Raw genomic sequence first — 16,414 nt, 5'->3', positions numbered from 1 at the left:
CTGGATTCAAGGCTACCCCTTCATGGGTAGGTGGAGGCTGTGTCCAGGAGGGACTGTGTCCAGATTCAGCTGGTGCACCTGTTGCAGCCCTACCTGGATCAGAAAGACTCGGCAACAATAATTCATGAAAGGTAGTGTTACTGCAATGTGCTCTATATGGGGTGGACCTAGAAGACCACTCAGAAGCTTCAATCAATACAGAATGCAGTAGCTGTGCTCCAAGACCTACACTGGCTTCCTATTAGCTTCTAAGTATAATTCAAGCTGCTGGTCATTACCTATAAAGCCCTATATGGCTTGGTACCACGATATTTACAGTAATAACTTTTCCACCCAGAATTGACCTACCTGATACTTGCATTTGGAGAGAAAGTGGTGGTCATGCCCATTACTATGAGGTACATCATATGGAAGTTCATAGGCACTGCTTCTCTGCAGCAATGGCTATATTATGAATTTATCTCTTTTTTAAAAATTTTACAGTGGATGTTTTATTATTGTAAACTACTGGGAGCAATTGTGGTGGTTAGAAGTGCAATCAATAATAAAATGCATCTGTTGAAATGATCAATTTAATTGAAGGGTATGGGTAAATCAGGGACTGCTGCTAATTCCTAGAGTTAAAGATTTAGAGGTAAAGATAACTATATGCTTATTCTTTATCTCTTTTTAAATTGCATTTACCCTTCTTTCTCCCCACACTCACTATTCACCATTCTGCTTGTACTAAGTCCCAGCTTATCTGAAGCTGGTTGCCCTATTCTTCACTTGTGAATCAATCAGTATTTGTTCATCTACCTTAAACTTCACAGTATACAAGTATTCCAAACTAGAAATCGCTGTTGTGAAATCTGAAAGCAATGATCAGCTATAAATTCAGATACAGATTCACGATAATGGTGGCTTTTCAGGGCCATGTCTGAGAGCCTATGGGTGACTCTGTAAATGTTAGCATGCCAAGCCCTTGCCAATTTCTTCTTGCCCAACTTGGGGGTGCGGGTGGGGATTCTCAAATATGTTGGCAGAGGCTAGAAAGCTTATTTCATTCAGGCCACTTACTGAGCCTCTAGATGTTAATTGAACGTTCATTCAACCATTCAGTACCCCTTTTGAGTTTGAGTTTGTTCCCATATCCTTGCAAACTCCTAAAAAAAGTCCAGAAGTAAATCCCCAAAAATGCAAGGCATAAACTGATGAGGTTTGTTGTAAAACTCTGATTTAAAAAAAATATTAGGAAAGCTGTGTGGAGTTCAGGTTTCATAAGTCAACTCAACACCATCTTAGTTTCTTCCATGTTCCATTAAAATAAGTTTCAGAGAATGTTCACCTAACACCTACCGTGATGACAGAGCCTCTGACCAAATCCTACCAGTTTTAGATTATTTATCCACAAGTAATGCCAGAACATTTCCTTTCTTGTTGATTTTGGCTGTTGCCTAGATAACCATATTTAGCTCCTTGATGGAAACATGTTGATACTTTTGGGAATGGTACTTCTTCAACAATGCACGATTCTGATTCTTTTCTCTGAGTCCAGATGGAGCTGGCCAACAGGACCGCAGTCCAGGAATTCATATTGCTGGGTTTGGAGGATGGCCAGCAAAGGCGGTTCTACCTTCTTATCTTTTTTACTATTCTTTACATAATTACTTTGATTGAAAACACCACTATTATCAGTCTGGTATATGTAGATAGAAACATATAGAAACATTTGTGAATGGTACTTCTTTAACAATGTGGAACTCTTGATTCTTTTCTCTGATTCCAGATGGAGCTGGGCAACAGGACCACAGTCCAAGAATTCATATTGCTGGGTTTAGAGGATGGGCAGCAAAGGCGGTTCTACCTTCTTATCTTTTTTACTATTCTTTACATAATTACTTTGATTGAAAACACCACTATTATCAGTCTGGTATATGTAGATGACCAGTTGGCCCAGCTGCCCATGTATATCCTCTTGGGAAACTTTTCCTGGCTGGAGATGTGCTATGTGACCACCACCATACCCCGTATGATCTTTGATCTGGCTTCTCCTCAAGGAACCATCTCCTTCCATGCCTGTTTCCTTCAGTTCTACATTTTCTTCTCATTTGGCAGCACTGAATGCTTCTTCCTCTCTGTCATGGCATTAGATCGCTACTTGGCCATTTGCCACCCACTCCACTACCCAACAATTATGTCTCAGAAAAACTGTTCCAAGCTTGTGGCTGGCTGCTGGATTGCTGGGTTCTTGGGATATGCTGTCCCAGTAACTTTGATCTCCAGACTCTCCTTCTGTGGCTCCAATATCATTGACAATTTTGTGTGTGATCAAGGCATCCTATCCCTGGCTTGTCCGCCTTTTAAAAATGCTTCCTTTATCAGCCAGATTTCCATGAATATTTTCACCATATTAGGCAACTTAATTTTTGTAACTATTTCCTATGGCACTATCATTCACACACTGATGAAATCCTCTAACCAATGTAGCAGGAAGAAGGCCTTCTCCACCATATCCTTCCATCTCATGGTGGTGACCCTTTTCTACGGTTCTGTGGCAGGAATGTATGTAGCTCCAAGTGGAGAAGGTCAATCACATATCACTAAAATAATCACTGTCTTCTACACTGCCATCACACCTTTTCTCAACCCCATGATCTACTGTCTGCGGAATGATCAGGTGAAGGAGGCCCTGGGCAGGGTGCTGAGAAGGATGGAGCAAAGGCTGAGGAAAAAGATGACAATATGATAAGAGGACAGGAAAGAGAAAATAAATCAGCAAGTTGTGTAAGATTTACTGTGGAACTTCCTCTATCTGACTTGTTAAATAGATTGGGTTTGATTCAGTTGCATTAGTTTGGATTGGACTGTGTGAAAAAAAAATCAAGAAATATATTCATGCAGAGGAATTTTGTTTCTCACACAAATTTTATACTAGCTAAACATGTTGCCCCAAATTAATCAAAGAAAGAATAAGCTTTTGGGAAACTACACAATGGAAGAAAGAAGATCACCTCTGTTTCCTAAAATGTTAAGTATATACCTTCATTTTTAACTGTTCTTCCCATTTCAGCAACTGTTTTGGCTTTCCTATTTTTGAAATGACTTTGTTAAATAATAATAATTATTATTATTATGTTTATATAATTATATATAATTATATATATATATATATAATTATTATAATAATAAAATAATAAATTTGTCATCATAAATAAAATGAAATAGATTGTCTGCTCTTTTGCATGGCAGAATGAATCATATTACTTTTCTGGTAGGCAACAGTTATGGCTGTATACACACATGGATGCTTGTTTCTAGACCATGACAGTTTCACATCATGTTTTCTCTGACACATGTTCACATCAGTTTGCCACTGAATTTTTAAAATCCCATAAAATTACTTTTAATGTAACTGACCCCCTGATGAGACCTAGAGCAGACCTCCCTCCTTCCATCATGTGTGCTTGAATTTGGAGAAGAGGAGAAAGAAGACCTCTTAATATAGGAAATACCTGTTGGAGAGAGAATTCCACTAAGCGTCGTGTCCCTGGGGTTAAAAAAATCAGTCCTTGTGGTGCACTATTTACCCGTTTATTTACAGAAAAATGTGCAAAGAAGAATAACACTTATGCATAGCACTCCAGAAGTTGTTGGTATATAAAGGATACAAATTCCATAGAGAAACCAACATCCATAATCCAATAAACATAGTCCAGTGTACAGTAAATCCAATATCCAAATACAGCAGTTAAATTGTCAAACAAACCGGCAGAGTAACAGGAAGACTTTTCACAAATGAGAGAGAGAATGCCTATGCTTTGCTTCCATATTGATGTGGCTGCTAGCCAATCAAATGTCACCTTGCATCAACCTGCTCTGTCATTGTCTTGTGACTGTCTTGTGCTGGACGTTGCATCAGACATTGCTGGACATTGCATCAGACCATTAGACAGCACTTTTTCTCTGCCTCGCATTCTTACATTTCCCAGACTGCTTTGCCATGGAAATAACATCCCTGACAATACCAAAGTAAATGGAGGCCAAAGTTGAAAGGAGCATGGTAGTTCCAATGGGATAATGAACAGTGGAGGCAGAACAAACACAGAAAAATCCTAAATAAATCTGTGAATGTGAATTAGCCATAAAAGTGACCTCAAAATCAAGCAATTCTGACAGATGTTATTGAAACAGGACCACTGGAATGACCCAGTGTTGACATATGAGCTAGCCAATACATGGAAGTAAAGTTCTCCCATGCTTACATCTACTGTTGCCCCCAAGACACCAAGGGTCTCCATGCAATTTGTCTATGATGGCCTAGCAGGAAGGTCTATAGCTATGAGCCAGTTACTTTGTTTTCCTAAGTAGACAATGGCACAAGAGGTGAACTGTTTTCATGAAGATCAGCTAGGAACCTACTCTTACCTGAAACAAAACAGAATTTCAATATTATAAAACATATGAAGCTCAGGGCTGAACTGATGGGTTCTTGGTGTTCTTGTGTTTGTTTTCCTGAAGAAGTTTCATTACCAGGCTAAGTAAAATCATCTGTGCAGAGAACATCAAGAACCGAAGAAAAAATAATTTAACATGTTGCAAGGAAAACATAAATATTCTCCTTAAAATAAGGAGGTTCATCTTTGGAATGTGCCAACTTACATTACATCTTTCTCAATGAAATAACATATCCACATAACATTCAATACTGTTCAATTACTTGGTTCAACATCATGGTTATATGTCCATCAGTGTAACTCATATTGTATGGCAGTAACGTTGTTGTTTATTCGTTCAGTCGCTTCCGACTCTTCGTGACTTCATGGACCAGCCCACGCCAGAGCTTCCTGTCAGTCGTCAACACCCCCAGCTCCCCCAAGGTTGAGTCCGTCACCTCTAGAATATCATCCATCCATCTTGCCCTCGGTCAGCCCCTCTTCCTTTTGCCTTCCACTCTCCCTAGCATCGGCATCTTCTCCAGGGTGTCCATGGCAGTAGTGTAGGGTAGTATAATAGAGTACACTTGAGTGGAGTGGAGCAGAGCACAGCAAAGCGGAGTGTAACATAGCATAATGTAGTGTAGTGTAGCATAGCGTAGCATGGTATAGTAGTATCTGGATACCCTGTGTTGCCCACACTTTACTGGTTTTCTACTGATGGTGCTTAGGCTAGTCTGTGTCTTTGATTATGTCAAATCTGTTCTGATTCTCTTTTGACCAATAGGATATTGCTGGAGTTTATGGTATCACTTTTGCTATATGTCCCCAGTAGTCTGGATCTTTGGTTCAGATATTTTCATCTGGTAGGAGCAGGCATAGAGATGCAGCTCTGTTGTGACAGTGAGAATAGTATCTTTTTTAAAGTCTTTTGCTCAGTAGCACAGAGTCATTATAGGGCTTCCAAAATCTAATATGGGGAGACATGTCATTATTTTCCTCCCAAACCAAAGCTCAGCTGGGTACTTCCCACCTTCCACAGCAATGATCTTCTGCAGCATCTCTAGCTTTTCTTAGGAAAGGTCCATTTGTGGGGTTTGGGAACTTGATCTTATGTTCAGAGTAATTCATTCTTTTATCTTGGTCATTACCATGCAGTGTGAACAAATCAATGCCTATTTATGAGTATGTGGACAGGAGTATATAGGACCTAGATGCTTCTCTCGTCTGAGCTTTCTGAATATAAAGGTGTGCTTCTCCAAGGTCACTGCATCATCATACTTCACTCATTACAGCCCATAGTGTTAGCCCACCTACACAAAGGTAATGCAGGGGTTGAGAAACTGAAGAGACATACCAAAGACACAGTACACTGCTTACCATAAACTCTGGTACTGAAACATGGATTTCCCAGTGTAAGTTTTGTCAAACCTATATCCCAGGTTACAAGGACTGTTTTTGGCCCACTGGGAAAAGAAGATATTGATTTGTTCACCATACATGATAAAGACTATATTTTAATAATGGATTACTTTTCAAATGGTCCAGAAGTAGCTCAACTTGAGAACTTAGTGCAAAGAACTATTAAACACATCCAAACATTTTTACCCAAATACTGGGGTAGAGTGAGGGTGTTTGGGGTTGCGTGTTGGGGCATCCCAGGGAGATGAGTGAGGCTCCAGATTTTTGCTGTTGTTTTATGGTTTTATGGTTTTATGGTTTTATGGTTTTATGGTTTTATGGTTTTATGGTTTTATGGTTTTTTATTTTTATTTTTATGGTTCCATGGTTTAATTGTTCGTGTAAGCTGCCTAGAGTTGTGTTTTAAGATGGGTGGCCACACAAATCTTTTAAATAAATAAATAAATAAATAAAAACTGCATTTGATCAGGATGGCATACCACAAGTTTTGAGAACAGATAAAGGGCCACAATTTGTAGGTGTTACATTTGAAATCTTTGCCACAGCACATGGATTTGAACATCACATTAAGTCCACAAAATCTACAGACAAATGGACATAGAGAAGCTGGTGCAAGAATTGTCAGAACAGCTGAGAAAAGCTGGAGATGTCCTTATAGGACTTCCCTAGATTTACAGCAGGAAGACATGCATTCACCCTACCACGGAAAACAGCAGACAATCTATTTCATTTCATTCCACAGATAATGCATCAAGAGGTTGAATAAGGACATAATGGCAGAAGTTAATGATTATTTTAGTGACCCATGATGGCTGATCTTTCCCACTTGGAGCTATAAGCTAGACTGGGAAGTTGAAAAACCATCCTAATCAAAGGCAACTGAAACCACTATTACATTGGAAAACCACCTTGCTGTGGAGATATTGTGACCAGGAGTCAAGCCCCGCTGGTGGGAGATTTTAATTTTACATGTGGTTGGCTTTTTTCTTTTTAGCATTTCAGTGACACTGTTTCATAGACTGCATATTTAACTACAGGTAGTCCTCAGTTAACAGTAATTGGGACTGGAATTTTGGTCACTAAGTGATGCAGTCATAAAGCACAATGTCACATGACTGCATTGCTTAGCAATGGCAATCCCGGCAGTCCCTGCTGCCATTCTTACACAAGAATCACGAGTTGTTAAGCAAGTCCCAGGTGGCTGCTGCCAGGCAGGGGAAGGTGCATGGTTGGCACAGAGCACGTGCAGCCAGCCGGGGGCGGCTGCTGCCAGGTGTGAGAGAGTACAAGTGACTTAACAGAGTGACTTGCAGCCTTCCCTGCCAGCTTCCCCATTGACTTTGCTTATGGGAAGCTGGCAGGGAAGGTTGCAAATGGTGATCATGTGACCACGGGATGCTGCAACTATTGTAAGTGCAAACTGGTTGCCAAGCACCCAGATCGTGATCACGTGATTGTGGGGGTGCAGGGACAGCCAGAATGTCAAGGACCAGTCATAAGTTCCACTCGTTCAGCACCGTCATAACTTCGAACAGTCACTGAACAAGTTGTTGTTAAATGAGGACTGCCTGTATTATTTCTGTTACGTATATTATTAATCTGATACAATTATCAGTGTACCTATTCCTCTGCAAGATAATTCTGGATTGAAAATAGCATTCCAGATTGTTTCAGGGTAAACCAGAAGTATCACTGATCAAATTCACTCTGATGTCATTTTTTTAAAAAAAAATTGTTGTTGTTGTTTTAATTGATTTACATTGGAGTGCTTCTTGGCAGTATGGTCAACTTCAGCACTTCTTATTTGGTGTGTTTGATCCTGATACAAGTTAGAAGTTTGGGGGGAATTATCTATAGCTCCCAAAACAGTAACACTTTTTAATAGGAAGTTGATGACATTATTAGCTATTTGTATGATCTTTGAAATAATAAGCTTGAATCACCTCAAACAGTTATAGTGAAGTTATTTTCCTGTGATCTTAAAATGAGATTAGAACAACAGTTTTTATGTGTATGTAATGAATACTTCAGAGCATGTGGCTGAAGAAGTAACTTAGCAGTTGGAACGTTAACCCATATAGTTTAGATATTATTGTTCATTTTATTGTTGCATTGTTAATATGAGCCTGGATCAATCATCTGAAATTTAGGATGCATATAGTCTTCCTGGTTGTGTCCCTGGTACTTGAAATCTACTTTAACAACGGGAGTTTGTTGGCATGGGAAATGGCTAAAAAGAATTTACAACACTGGTAATAAAGAAGCATACACAGCTGGGTGATTAGATTTCTCCTTTCCACTCCCATTTTCATAAACCCATCTTTTTCCTCATTTGTTGCTCCATCCTTCTCAGCACCCTGTCCAGGGCCTCCTTCATCTGATTATTCCTCAGACAGTAGATCATTGGGTTGAGAAAGGGAGTAATGGCAGTGTAGAAGACAGTGACTATTTTAGTGACATGTGACTGACCATTCCCACTTGGAGCTACATACATTCCTGCCACAGAACCATAGAAGAGGGTCACCACCATGAGGTGGAAGGATATGGTGGAGAAGGCTTTTTTCCTGCTATGTTGGTTAGAGGATTTTACCAGTGTGAGAATGATAGTGCCATAGGAAATAGTTACAAAAATTAAATTGCCTATTATGATCAGAATATTCATGGAAAATAGGATAAATGGAGCATTCCCAAATGGAGGGCAAGCCAAGGACAGGATCCCTTGATCACACAAAAAGTGGTCAGAGATATTGCGACCACAGAAGGACAGCCTAGAGATCAAAATTACTGGGGCAGCATATACCAAAAAGCCAGCAATCCAGCAACCAGCAACAAGCTTGGAACAGGTCTTTTTAGACATAAATGTTGGGTAGCGGAGTGGGTGGCAGATGGCTAGATAGCGATCCAAGGCCATGGCTGAGAGAAAGAAGTCTTCAGTGCTGCCAAGTGAGTAGAAAATGTAGAACTGAAGGAAACAGGCTTGGAACGAGATGATCCCTTCAGGAGAAGCCAGATCAAAGAGCATTTGTGGCATGATGGTGGTCACATAGCAGATCTCCAGCAGGGAGAAGTTTCCCAAAAAGTTGTACATGGGGAGCTGAGCTAATTGTGCATCTACATGTACCAGCATGATAATAGTGATATTCTCAGCCAAAGTGCTTATGTAGATGATAGTAAAAAGGATAAGGAGGAAGAATCGTTTTTTCTGCCCGCCCTCCAAACCTAACAAAATGAATTCCTGGACTGTAGTTCCATTGGCCAGCTCCATCTGGAATCAGGAAAAAGAAACAGAATCAAATATTCTTAAAGATTCACAAATATATCTATTTATTTCCATAAAGGATTTAAAAAGTGGCAGAGTGTAGAATTACCAAATCAACAAGAGGGAAATGTTGCATCATTGCTTAAGGCTGTCCTTAAGTAAATGTTCTTCAAGAATGATGGAGAATTAATGGCAGATTAAAGAGAAGGATGAGAACCTTAGGAACTCATATGTAATTCTATCACCAAAAAAGCATAAGGAAATCATGTCTAAGCTTGAAAAATAAAAAATAAACTCTTTTTAGTTTCTTCTATCACTGAAGCCTTTTCAATGTTATTCCTAAGGTATCATAGAAATTTCTTCAGCAAAGGATCGTTACCTTGTCGTGGTGCTGGAGCTTGAGCACCTCAATGATGCCATGAGCTAAACCGTGAAGGGCCACCCAAGACGGGAAGGTCATGACAGAGAGGTCAGACTAAATGCGATCCCTGGGGAAGGTAATCGCAACCCACCCCAGTATTCTTGCCGTGAAAACTAAATGGATCAGTACAACCAGAGATATGTCGGTATACCATTGGAAGATGAGACCCCCGGGTCGGAAGATGGTCAAAATGCTACTGGGGAGGAACAGAGGATGAGTTCAACTAGCCCCAGACGTGATGACGCAGCTAGCTCAAAGCCGAAAGGACGGCTATCGGCCGATGGTGCTGGTGGTGAACGGCAAATCCGATGTTCTAAGGATCAACACACCATTGGAACCTCGAATGTAAGATCTATGAGCCAGGGCAAATTGGATGTGGTTATTGGTGGGATGTCAAGATTAAAGATAGACATTTTGGGCATCAGTGATCTGAAATGGACTGGAATGGGCCACTTCACATCAAATGACCACCAGATCTACTACTGTGGACAAGAGGACCACAGAAGAAATGGAGTAGCCTTCATAATTAATCATAAAGTGGCTAAAGCAGTGCTTGGATACAATCCAAAAAACAACAGAATGATCTCAATTCAAAATCAGGGCAAGCCATCTAACATCACAGTGATCCAAATATACGCCCCAACCACAGATGCTGAAGAAGCTGAAGTAGAGCAGTTCTGTGAGGATCTGCAGCACCTACTGGACAACATGCCTAAAAGAGATGTTATTTTCATCACAGGAGACTGGAATGCTAAGGTGGGCAGTCAAATGACACCTGGAATTACAGGTAAGTATGGCCTGGGAGAACAAAACGAAGCAGGACATCGGCTGAGAGAATTTTGCCAAGACAACTCACTCTGCATAACAAACACTCTCTTCCAACAACCTAAGAGACGGCTTTATATATGGACTTCACCAGATGGACAACACCGAAATCAGATTGACTACATCCTTTGCGGCCAAAGGTGGCGGACATCTGTACAGTTGGTAAAAACAAGACCCGGAGCTGACTGTAGTTCAGATCACGAACTTCTTCTTGCACAATTTAGGATCAGGCTAAAGAGATTAGGGAAGACCCACAGCTCAGCTAGATATGAGCTCACTAATATTCCTAAGGAATATGCAGTGGAGGTAAAGAATCGATTTAAGGGACTGGACTTAGTAGATAGGGTCCCGGAAGAACTATGGACAGAAGTCCGCAACATTGTTCAAGAGGCGGCAACAAAATACATCCCAAAGAAAGAGAAAACCACGAAGGCAAAATGGCTGTCTGCTGAGACACTAGAAGTAGCCCAAGAAAGAAGGAAAGCAAAAGGCAACAGTGATAGGGGGAGATATGCCCAATTAAATGCAAAATTCCAGAGGTTAGCCAGAAGAGATAAGGAATTATTGTTAAACAAGCAATGCGTGGAAGCGGAAGAAGACAATAGAATAGGAAGGACAAGAGACCTCTTTCAGAAAATTAGAAACATCGGAGGTAAATTCCAGGCAAAAATGGGTATGATCAAAAACAAAGATGGCAAGGACCTGACAGAAGAAGAAGAAGAGATCAAGAAAAGGTGGCAGGAATATACAGAAGACCTGTATAGGAAGGATAACAATATCGGGGATAGCTTTGACGGTGTGGTCAGTGAGCTAGAGCCAGACATCCTGAAGAGTGAGGTTGAGTGGGCCTTAAGAAGCATTGCAAATAACAAGGCAGCAGGAGACGACGGCATCCCAGCTGAACTGTTCAAAATCTTGCAAGATGATGCTGTCACGTTCCCCCAGATCTGGGGCAGAGAAGCTAATCTGAGGCATCCTAGATGTCCCAAGACTTGTGTCCTGTGGGCTTGACCTGAGGAACTGTACTGGGGAGAAGAATGAGGCCAGAGCAAGAGAAGAGCAAGAAAAGATAAGTAACTGCCAGAGTCAAAATCTCTCCAGCTGCTTCCCTGACTGATTCAGTGATTCCTCCAATAGTGAATAATGAGCCCCTTTAGCCACATTAATGCACCACAGCAGAATCCTACATTAGCTATTAAACAGTGAGAGTATGGGGGGCAATGGGGGGTGGCACTATTGCCCCCATGCCATCTCCTTGCCTTCCTATCATGAAGTTTCTCTGGCTGGAAGGTCACGTAAGTTTTAGTTCCAAATGTGATTTTATTTTCTTACAGGAGATCTGGAGGAAAGAACACACAATGCTAGATGGCTATTACTCAGTTTTGCTCAAGGAAACAGGGAACAGGGAGAGAGTTAAATTGATTGGGGAGCTCACAACATTCACCTCTCCCAAATTACAGGCTCCATTCACTAAATCTGCCATATTTAAGAGGGGTGCAATGACACTGCTGGTCAAATTCAAGCTCTCTCCCCCTCCTAGTGTATTAAAGGTCTAAGTCCTGGATTGGGAAACAGCACAGTTCAACTAACAGCCACCCAATCTCAAGCTCAGCAGCTCTTCAATGGAGACTTTACTCACAGGACAGGACAAATGATCCCATCCCAGAATTTAGATGTAGAATTTTAGCATCGTCCTCTATGCAACAGCAACTTTGGATCTACGTGAGTCCAAATATGGGAAATGAAATCTCACAAAGCATTTCCTGGTGCAATTTACCAGCCAAGGAGAGGTCTCCATTATAAATGGAAAAGGTTGTGGGAATGGAGGAGACATGGGAAAGTTACTTTTGGGGCTGGCTCTAAACTGAGCACCATGTAGAGCCATCTCTCAGAAACATTTAAGGCCTCCAGTAAATGTCACTGCTGCTTTCTCTCCAGGCACATATTGATCACTTACCATTAGGTTCACTCCTTCACCCAGAGGGCAGGGTCGTGTGGCAGAGTTCTTGCTGTTCCAGTTAACTGCAAACGAAGAATCTTCCTCTTATGCCTTGCATAAGATGATCAACAAATGTCAGCTAAGCCTGGGCGGAGATTTTGAATGGCTACAAGCGTGGTCCAAAATCATTACAAGCCACTGCAATGAATAAATGCTATGATACTCTAAGATCCTGACTGGGCTCTACTGGCAAATAACAAGTCTTTTTTTTTTTTTTTGCATTAAGCAGGAGCATGTTATCTGGCATGGATCAAAACCTTGGGGTGAATAGGATTGCTTGTGTGCAAGGAAAAAGCCACTGTCATTTATAGCATCTGCTGGCAACTTCAACTGAACACCCCTTATCCAATAGAGCATTATAAATTGTTATTAACAATTTTAAAAAAATGTGGAAGAAGGTGCTTGGAAGCAATCATGCGCAGTTGTAAGAGTGAATACCTTGGATAAATAACAACAGGAATTCCCTGGGCTGGAGTGAGATGATTGCCCACCACTCGTGGTTTCAGAAGGTGACTCAAAAACTCCTCAGTGGATTCCACACCAGGCCCAATAATTCCCTGTGAATTCAGAAGGCACTAAACCCCCTCCAGGGGGCTTTCTGAGTTTGGTTTGCCTAATTAGTCTCCTTCTGAAACCACGGGTGGTGGCCAATCATCTCATTCCAGCCCAGGGAATCCCTGTTGCTATTAATCCCAGATGTTCACTCTTACAACTGTTGTTGATTGCCTCCAGGCTCCTTCTTCTGCATTATTATTATTATTGTTTAATTCTAATAACAATATATATTGCTCTACTGGATAAGGAGTGTTCAACTGGGCTTGCCAGTAGATGATATAAATGACAGACCGTGCTTTTTTGTTGCACACAAGCATTCCTGTTCACACCAATGTTTTGATCTATGCTGGATAATATGCTCCTGCCTAATGCAAAAATGTTATGTGGGAATGACCTTGGAGACAGGAGGAGCAGCTGCAGCCTAAACGATTGTTTGATGAAGAAAATCTGAGTCCAAAGTAGGGACGGGGTGGAGAAAGTGTCTCAGAAGTGACCCTCCCTAGTTTTTGGGAGAGTAAAAGTGAGGAAGGGGAGAGGTACTTTCAGACTTGCAAGATTCTGTTACTGTAACCTTACAATAAAGGTAGGGTTGGTACTCATGGGTGGTGCTTCTTGTCTGGAAGGGCTGACAAAAAAGGACTTATTATATGCCAGTAGAGCCAAATCAGGATCTTAGAGCAACACAGCATTTTTTTCATTGGGGTGGTTTGTAATGATTTTGAGCAATGCTTTTAGCAATTCAAAATTTCAGCCGAGACTGAGCTCACTTTGGCTGACCATCTTGTGCAAGGCACCCTCAGGCTGATTCCTCCCCTGCAGTTGACAGGAACAACAACAAGGACTCTACCACACATCCCTGTCCTCTGGTTGAAGGAGCAGAGCTAATGATAAGTGACCACAATCTGCCTGAATCGATGGCTTGAAATATTTCTGAGAGATGAATTTTCTGTGATACTTCAGTAATAATCTTAAAAGGAATTCAGTGGAAGAAGACATTGCCAATAATGAGTTTATTTTTCATTTTGCAAGTGGATACATATTTTCCTTTTCCCCTTTCTGCAAAAGGGCCACAAATAAGTTCATAAGGTTTCCATCCTCCTCTCTAACCTGCTGTTCATTCTCCATCACTCTTGAAGAAACTTATTCAAGGAAAGCCTTAGAGGAGATAAGCAATGCCAGATTTCCTTCCCCCTACCAGAGTTGTTCATAGTCAGTTGGCACTAATCAAATCAAATCAAATCAAATCAAATCAAATCAAATCAAATCGTTGATTTTGGCTGTTTAAGCATTTTAGATCCTGGATAGAAACATATAGAAACATTTGTGAATGGTACTTCTTTAACAATGTGGAACTCTTGATTCTTTTCTCTGATTCCAGATGGAGCTGGGCAACAGGACCACAGTCCAAGAATTCATTTTACTGGGTTTGGAGGGTGGCCAGCAAAGGCGGTTCTACCTTCTTATCCTTTTTAGTTTTACTTATATAATTACTTTGATTGAAAACACCACTATTATCAGTCTAGTATATGTAGATGACCAGTTGGCCCAGCTGCCCATGTATATCCTCTTGGGAAACTTTTCCTGGCTGGAGATGTGCTATGTGACCACCACCATACCCCGTATGATCTTTGATCTGGCTTCTCCTCAAGGAACCATCTCCTTCCATGCCTGTTTCCTTCAGTTCTACATTTTCTTCTCATTTGGCAGCACTGAATGCTTCTTCCTCTCTGCCATGGCATTAGATCGCTACTTGGCCATCTGCCACCCACTCCGCTACCCAACAATTATGTCTCAGAAAAACTGTTCCAAGCTTGTGGCTGGCTGCTGGATTGCTGGGTTCTTGGGATATGCTGTCCCAGTAACTTTGATCTCCAGACTCTCCTTCTGTGGCTCCAATATCATTGACAATTTTGTGTGTGATCAAGGCATCCTATCCCTGGCTTGTCCACCTTTTAAAAATGCTTCCTTTATCAGCCAGATGTCTATTAATATTTTGAGTATATTGGGCAACTTAATCTTTGTAACTATTTCTTATGGCACTATCATTCTCACGCTTATCAAATCCTCTAACCAACGTAGCAGGAAGAAGGCCTTATCCACCATATCCTTCCATCTCATGGTGGTGACCCTCTTCTATGGTTCTGTGGCAGGAATGTATTTAGCTCCAAGTGGGGGAGGCCAGTCAGGTATCACAAAAATAGTCACTGTCTTCTACACTGCCATTACTCCCTTTCTCAACCCCATGATTTACTGTCTGCGGAACAATCAGGTAAAGGAGGCCCTGGGCAGGATGCTGAGAAGGATGGAGCAAAAATGAGGAAAAAGGTGGCATTGTGATAAGGGGAGGGAAAAGGAGAAAATGAATTATCAAGCTATGTAATATTTACTGTGAATTTTTATTCTATTTGTCTTTTTGAATAGCTCAAAACCTGAATAATTAATTGGATTTGATTAAATTGCATTAGTTTGGATTGGACTGCATGAAAAAAATATCAAGGAATGTTTCAGTGTTCATGCAGAAGAAATTTTTCTCTCACACATGTTTTAAACTAGTTAATTCCATTGCCTGAAATTAATCAAAGAAAGAACAAGTTTTTGAGAAATACATAACAAGAAGGGGGAAAAAACCACCTCTCTTTCTTGAAGTGTTAAGTATTTTCTTTTTTAACTGTTCTAGTAACTGTTTTGGCTGGCCTATACTTTGAAATGACCTAGTGAAATAAAAATATAATATCCAACATCTTAAACGATGTGTAATAGATGGTCTGCTTTTTGCATGGCACTATGAATCAAATTAATTTTCTGTTTGCTGGGATAATTTAAACAACTAGCAAACCTGGGTCAATTGGCAAAACCTGTGGATGTATATGCACATGGATGCTTGTTTCTAGACCATGACAGCTTCACATCGTGTTTCCTTTGACACAGGTCCACATCGGTTGGCCATTGAATTTTTAAACTCCCATAAAATTACCTTGAAAATAACTGACCCCCTGATGCTATGGAACTAGATGAATGAGACCTAGAGCAGGCCTCCCTCCTTCCATCATGTTTGCTTGAATCTGCAGGAGAGACCTGTTTATACGGGCTGGGGAAGTTCTTTTTGTTCCCTCAATCCAATTGATCCTAGAGGCAGTGAAGCCCCTGTCAAAACCGGGCACAATTCTTTTTTTCTTTTTCTTTCTTTACCATATAACAAAAAGAGATGTTCTGCACCTTTTGTATTGCATAGGACTACAAAGAGGACAACCGAAATACAAACACAAGACAAATAAAAAATAACGAGGGGCCTTATCTCTATCTAGCCCAATGTCCTACACTATTATATTATATATGCTATACTCCTAATCTGCTTCACCAGTGTTTCTCAACCTGGGCCACTTTAAGATGGGTGGACTTCGACTCCCAGAATTCCCCAGCCATGGCTGGGGAATTCTGGGAGTCGAAGTCCACCCATCTTAAAGTGGCCCAGGTTGAGAAACACTGTGCTATACTATGTAGTCTTATACCATGCCACT

General features: G+C 40.9%; 3 protein-coding genes across 3 annotated transcripts; 2 read left to right on the top strand and 1 right to left on the bottom strand.

Moving 5' to 3' along the window:
* Nucleotides 1-1,747: 1,747 nt before the first annotated feature.
* Nucleotides 1,748-2,728, top strand: LOC134497434 (olfactory receptor 11H6-like). The gene has a single exon (XM_063303093.1). The coding sequence runs from the start codon at nt 1,769-1,771 to the stop codon at nt 2,726-2,728; it is 960 nt and encodes a 319-aa protein (XP_063159163.1). The 5' UTR covers nt 1,748-1,768.
* A 5,417-nt stretch (nt 2,729-8,145) lies between these two features.
* Nucleotides 8,146-9,102, bottom strand: LOC134496846 (olfactory receptor 11G2-like). The gene has a single exon (XM_063302560.1). It carries the CDS (start codon nt 9,100-9,102, stop codon nt 8,146-8,148), a length of 957 nt encoding a protein of 318 aa, XP_063158630.1.
* Nucleotides 9,103-14,253: 5,151 nt separating this feature from the next.
* On the top strand, nt 14,254-15,213 carry LOC134496845 (olfactory receptor 11H6-like). Its single transcript, XM_063302559.1, has one exon. The coding sequence runs from the start codon at nt 14,275-14,277 to the stop codon at nt 15,211-15,213; it is 939 nt and encodes a 312-aa protein (XP_063158629.1). The 5' UTR covers nt 14,254-14,274.
* Nucleotides 15,214-16,414: the final 1,201 nt, after the last annotated feature.

Source organism: Candoia aspera, chromosome 4, assembly GCF_035149785.1.
Source record: "Candoia aspera isolate rCanAsp1 chromosome 4, rCanAsp1.hap2, whole genome shotgun sequence".
NCBI lineage: Eukaryota > Metazoa > Chordata > Lepidosauria > Squamata > Boidae > Candoia > Candoia aspera.
This window is presented reverse-complemented; position numbering and strand designations above follow the sequence as displayed.

What these genes read in the sequence shown, in the direction of transcription:
- LOC134496845 (XM_063302559.1), top strand. Translation starts at nt 14,275, where the DNA reads ATGGAGCTGGGCAACAGGACCACAGTCCAAGAATTCATTTTACTGGGT.
- LOC134496846 (XM_063302560.1), bottom strand. Translation starts at nt 9,102, where the DNA reads ATGGAGCTGGCCAATGGAACTACAGTCCAGGAATTCATTTTGTTAGGT.
- LOC134497434 (XM_063303093.1), top strand. Translation starts at nt 1,769, where the DNA reads ATGGAGCTGGGCAACAGGACCACAGTCCAAGAATTCATATTGCTGGGT.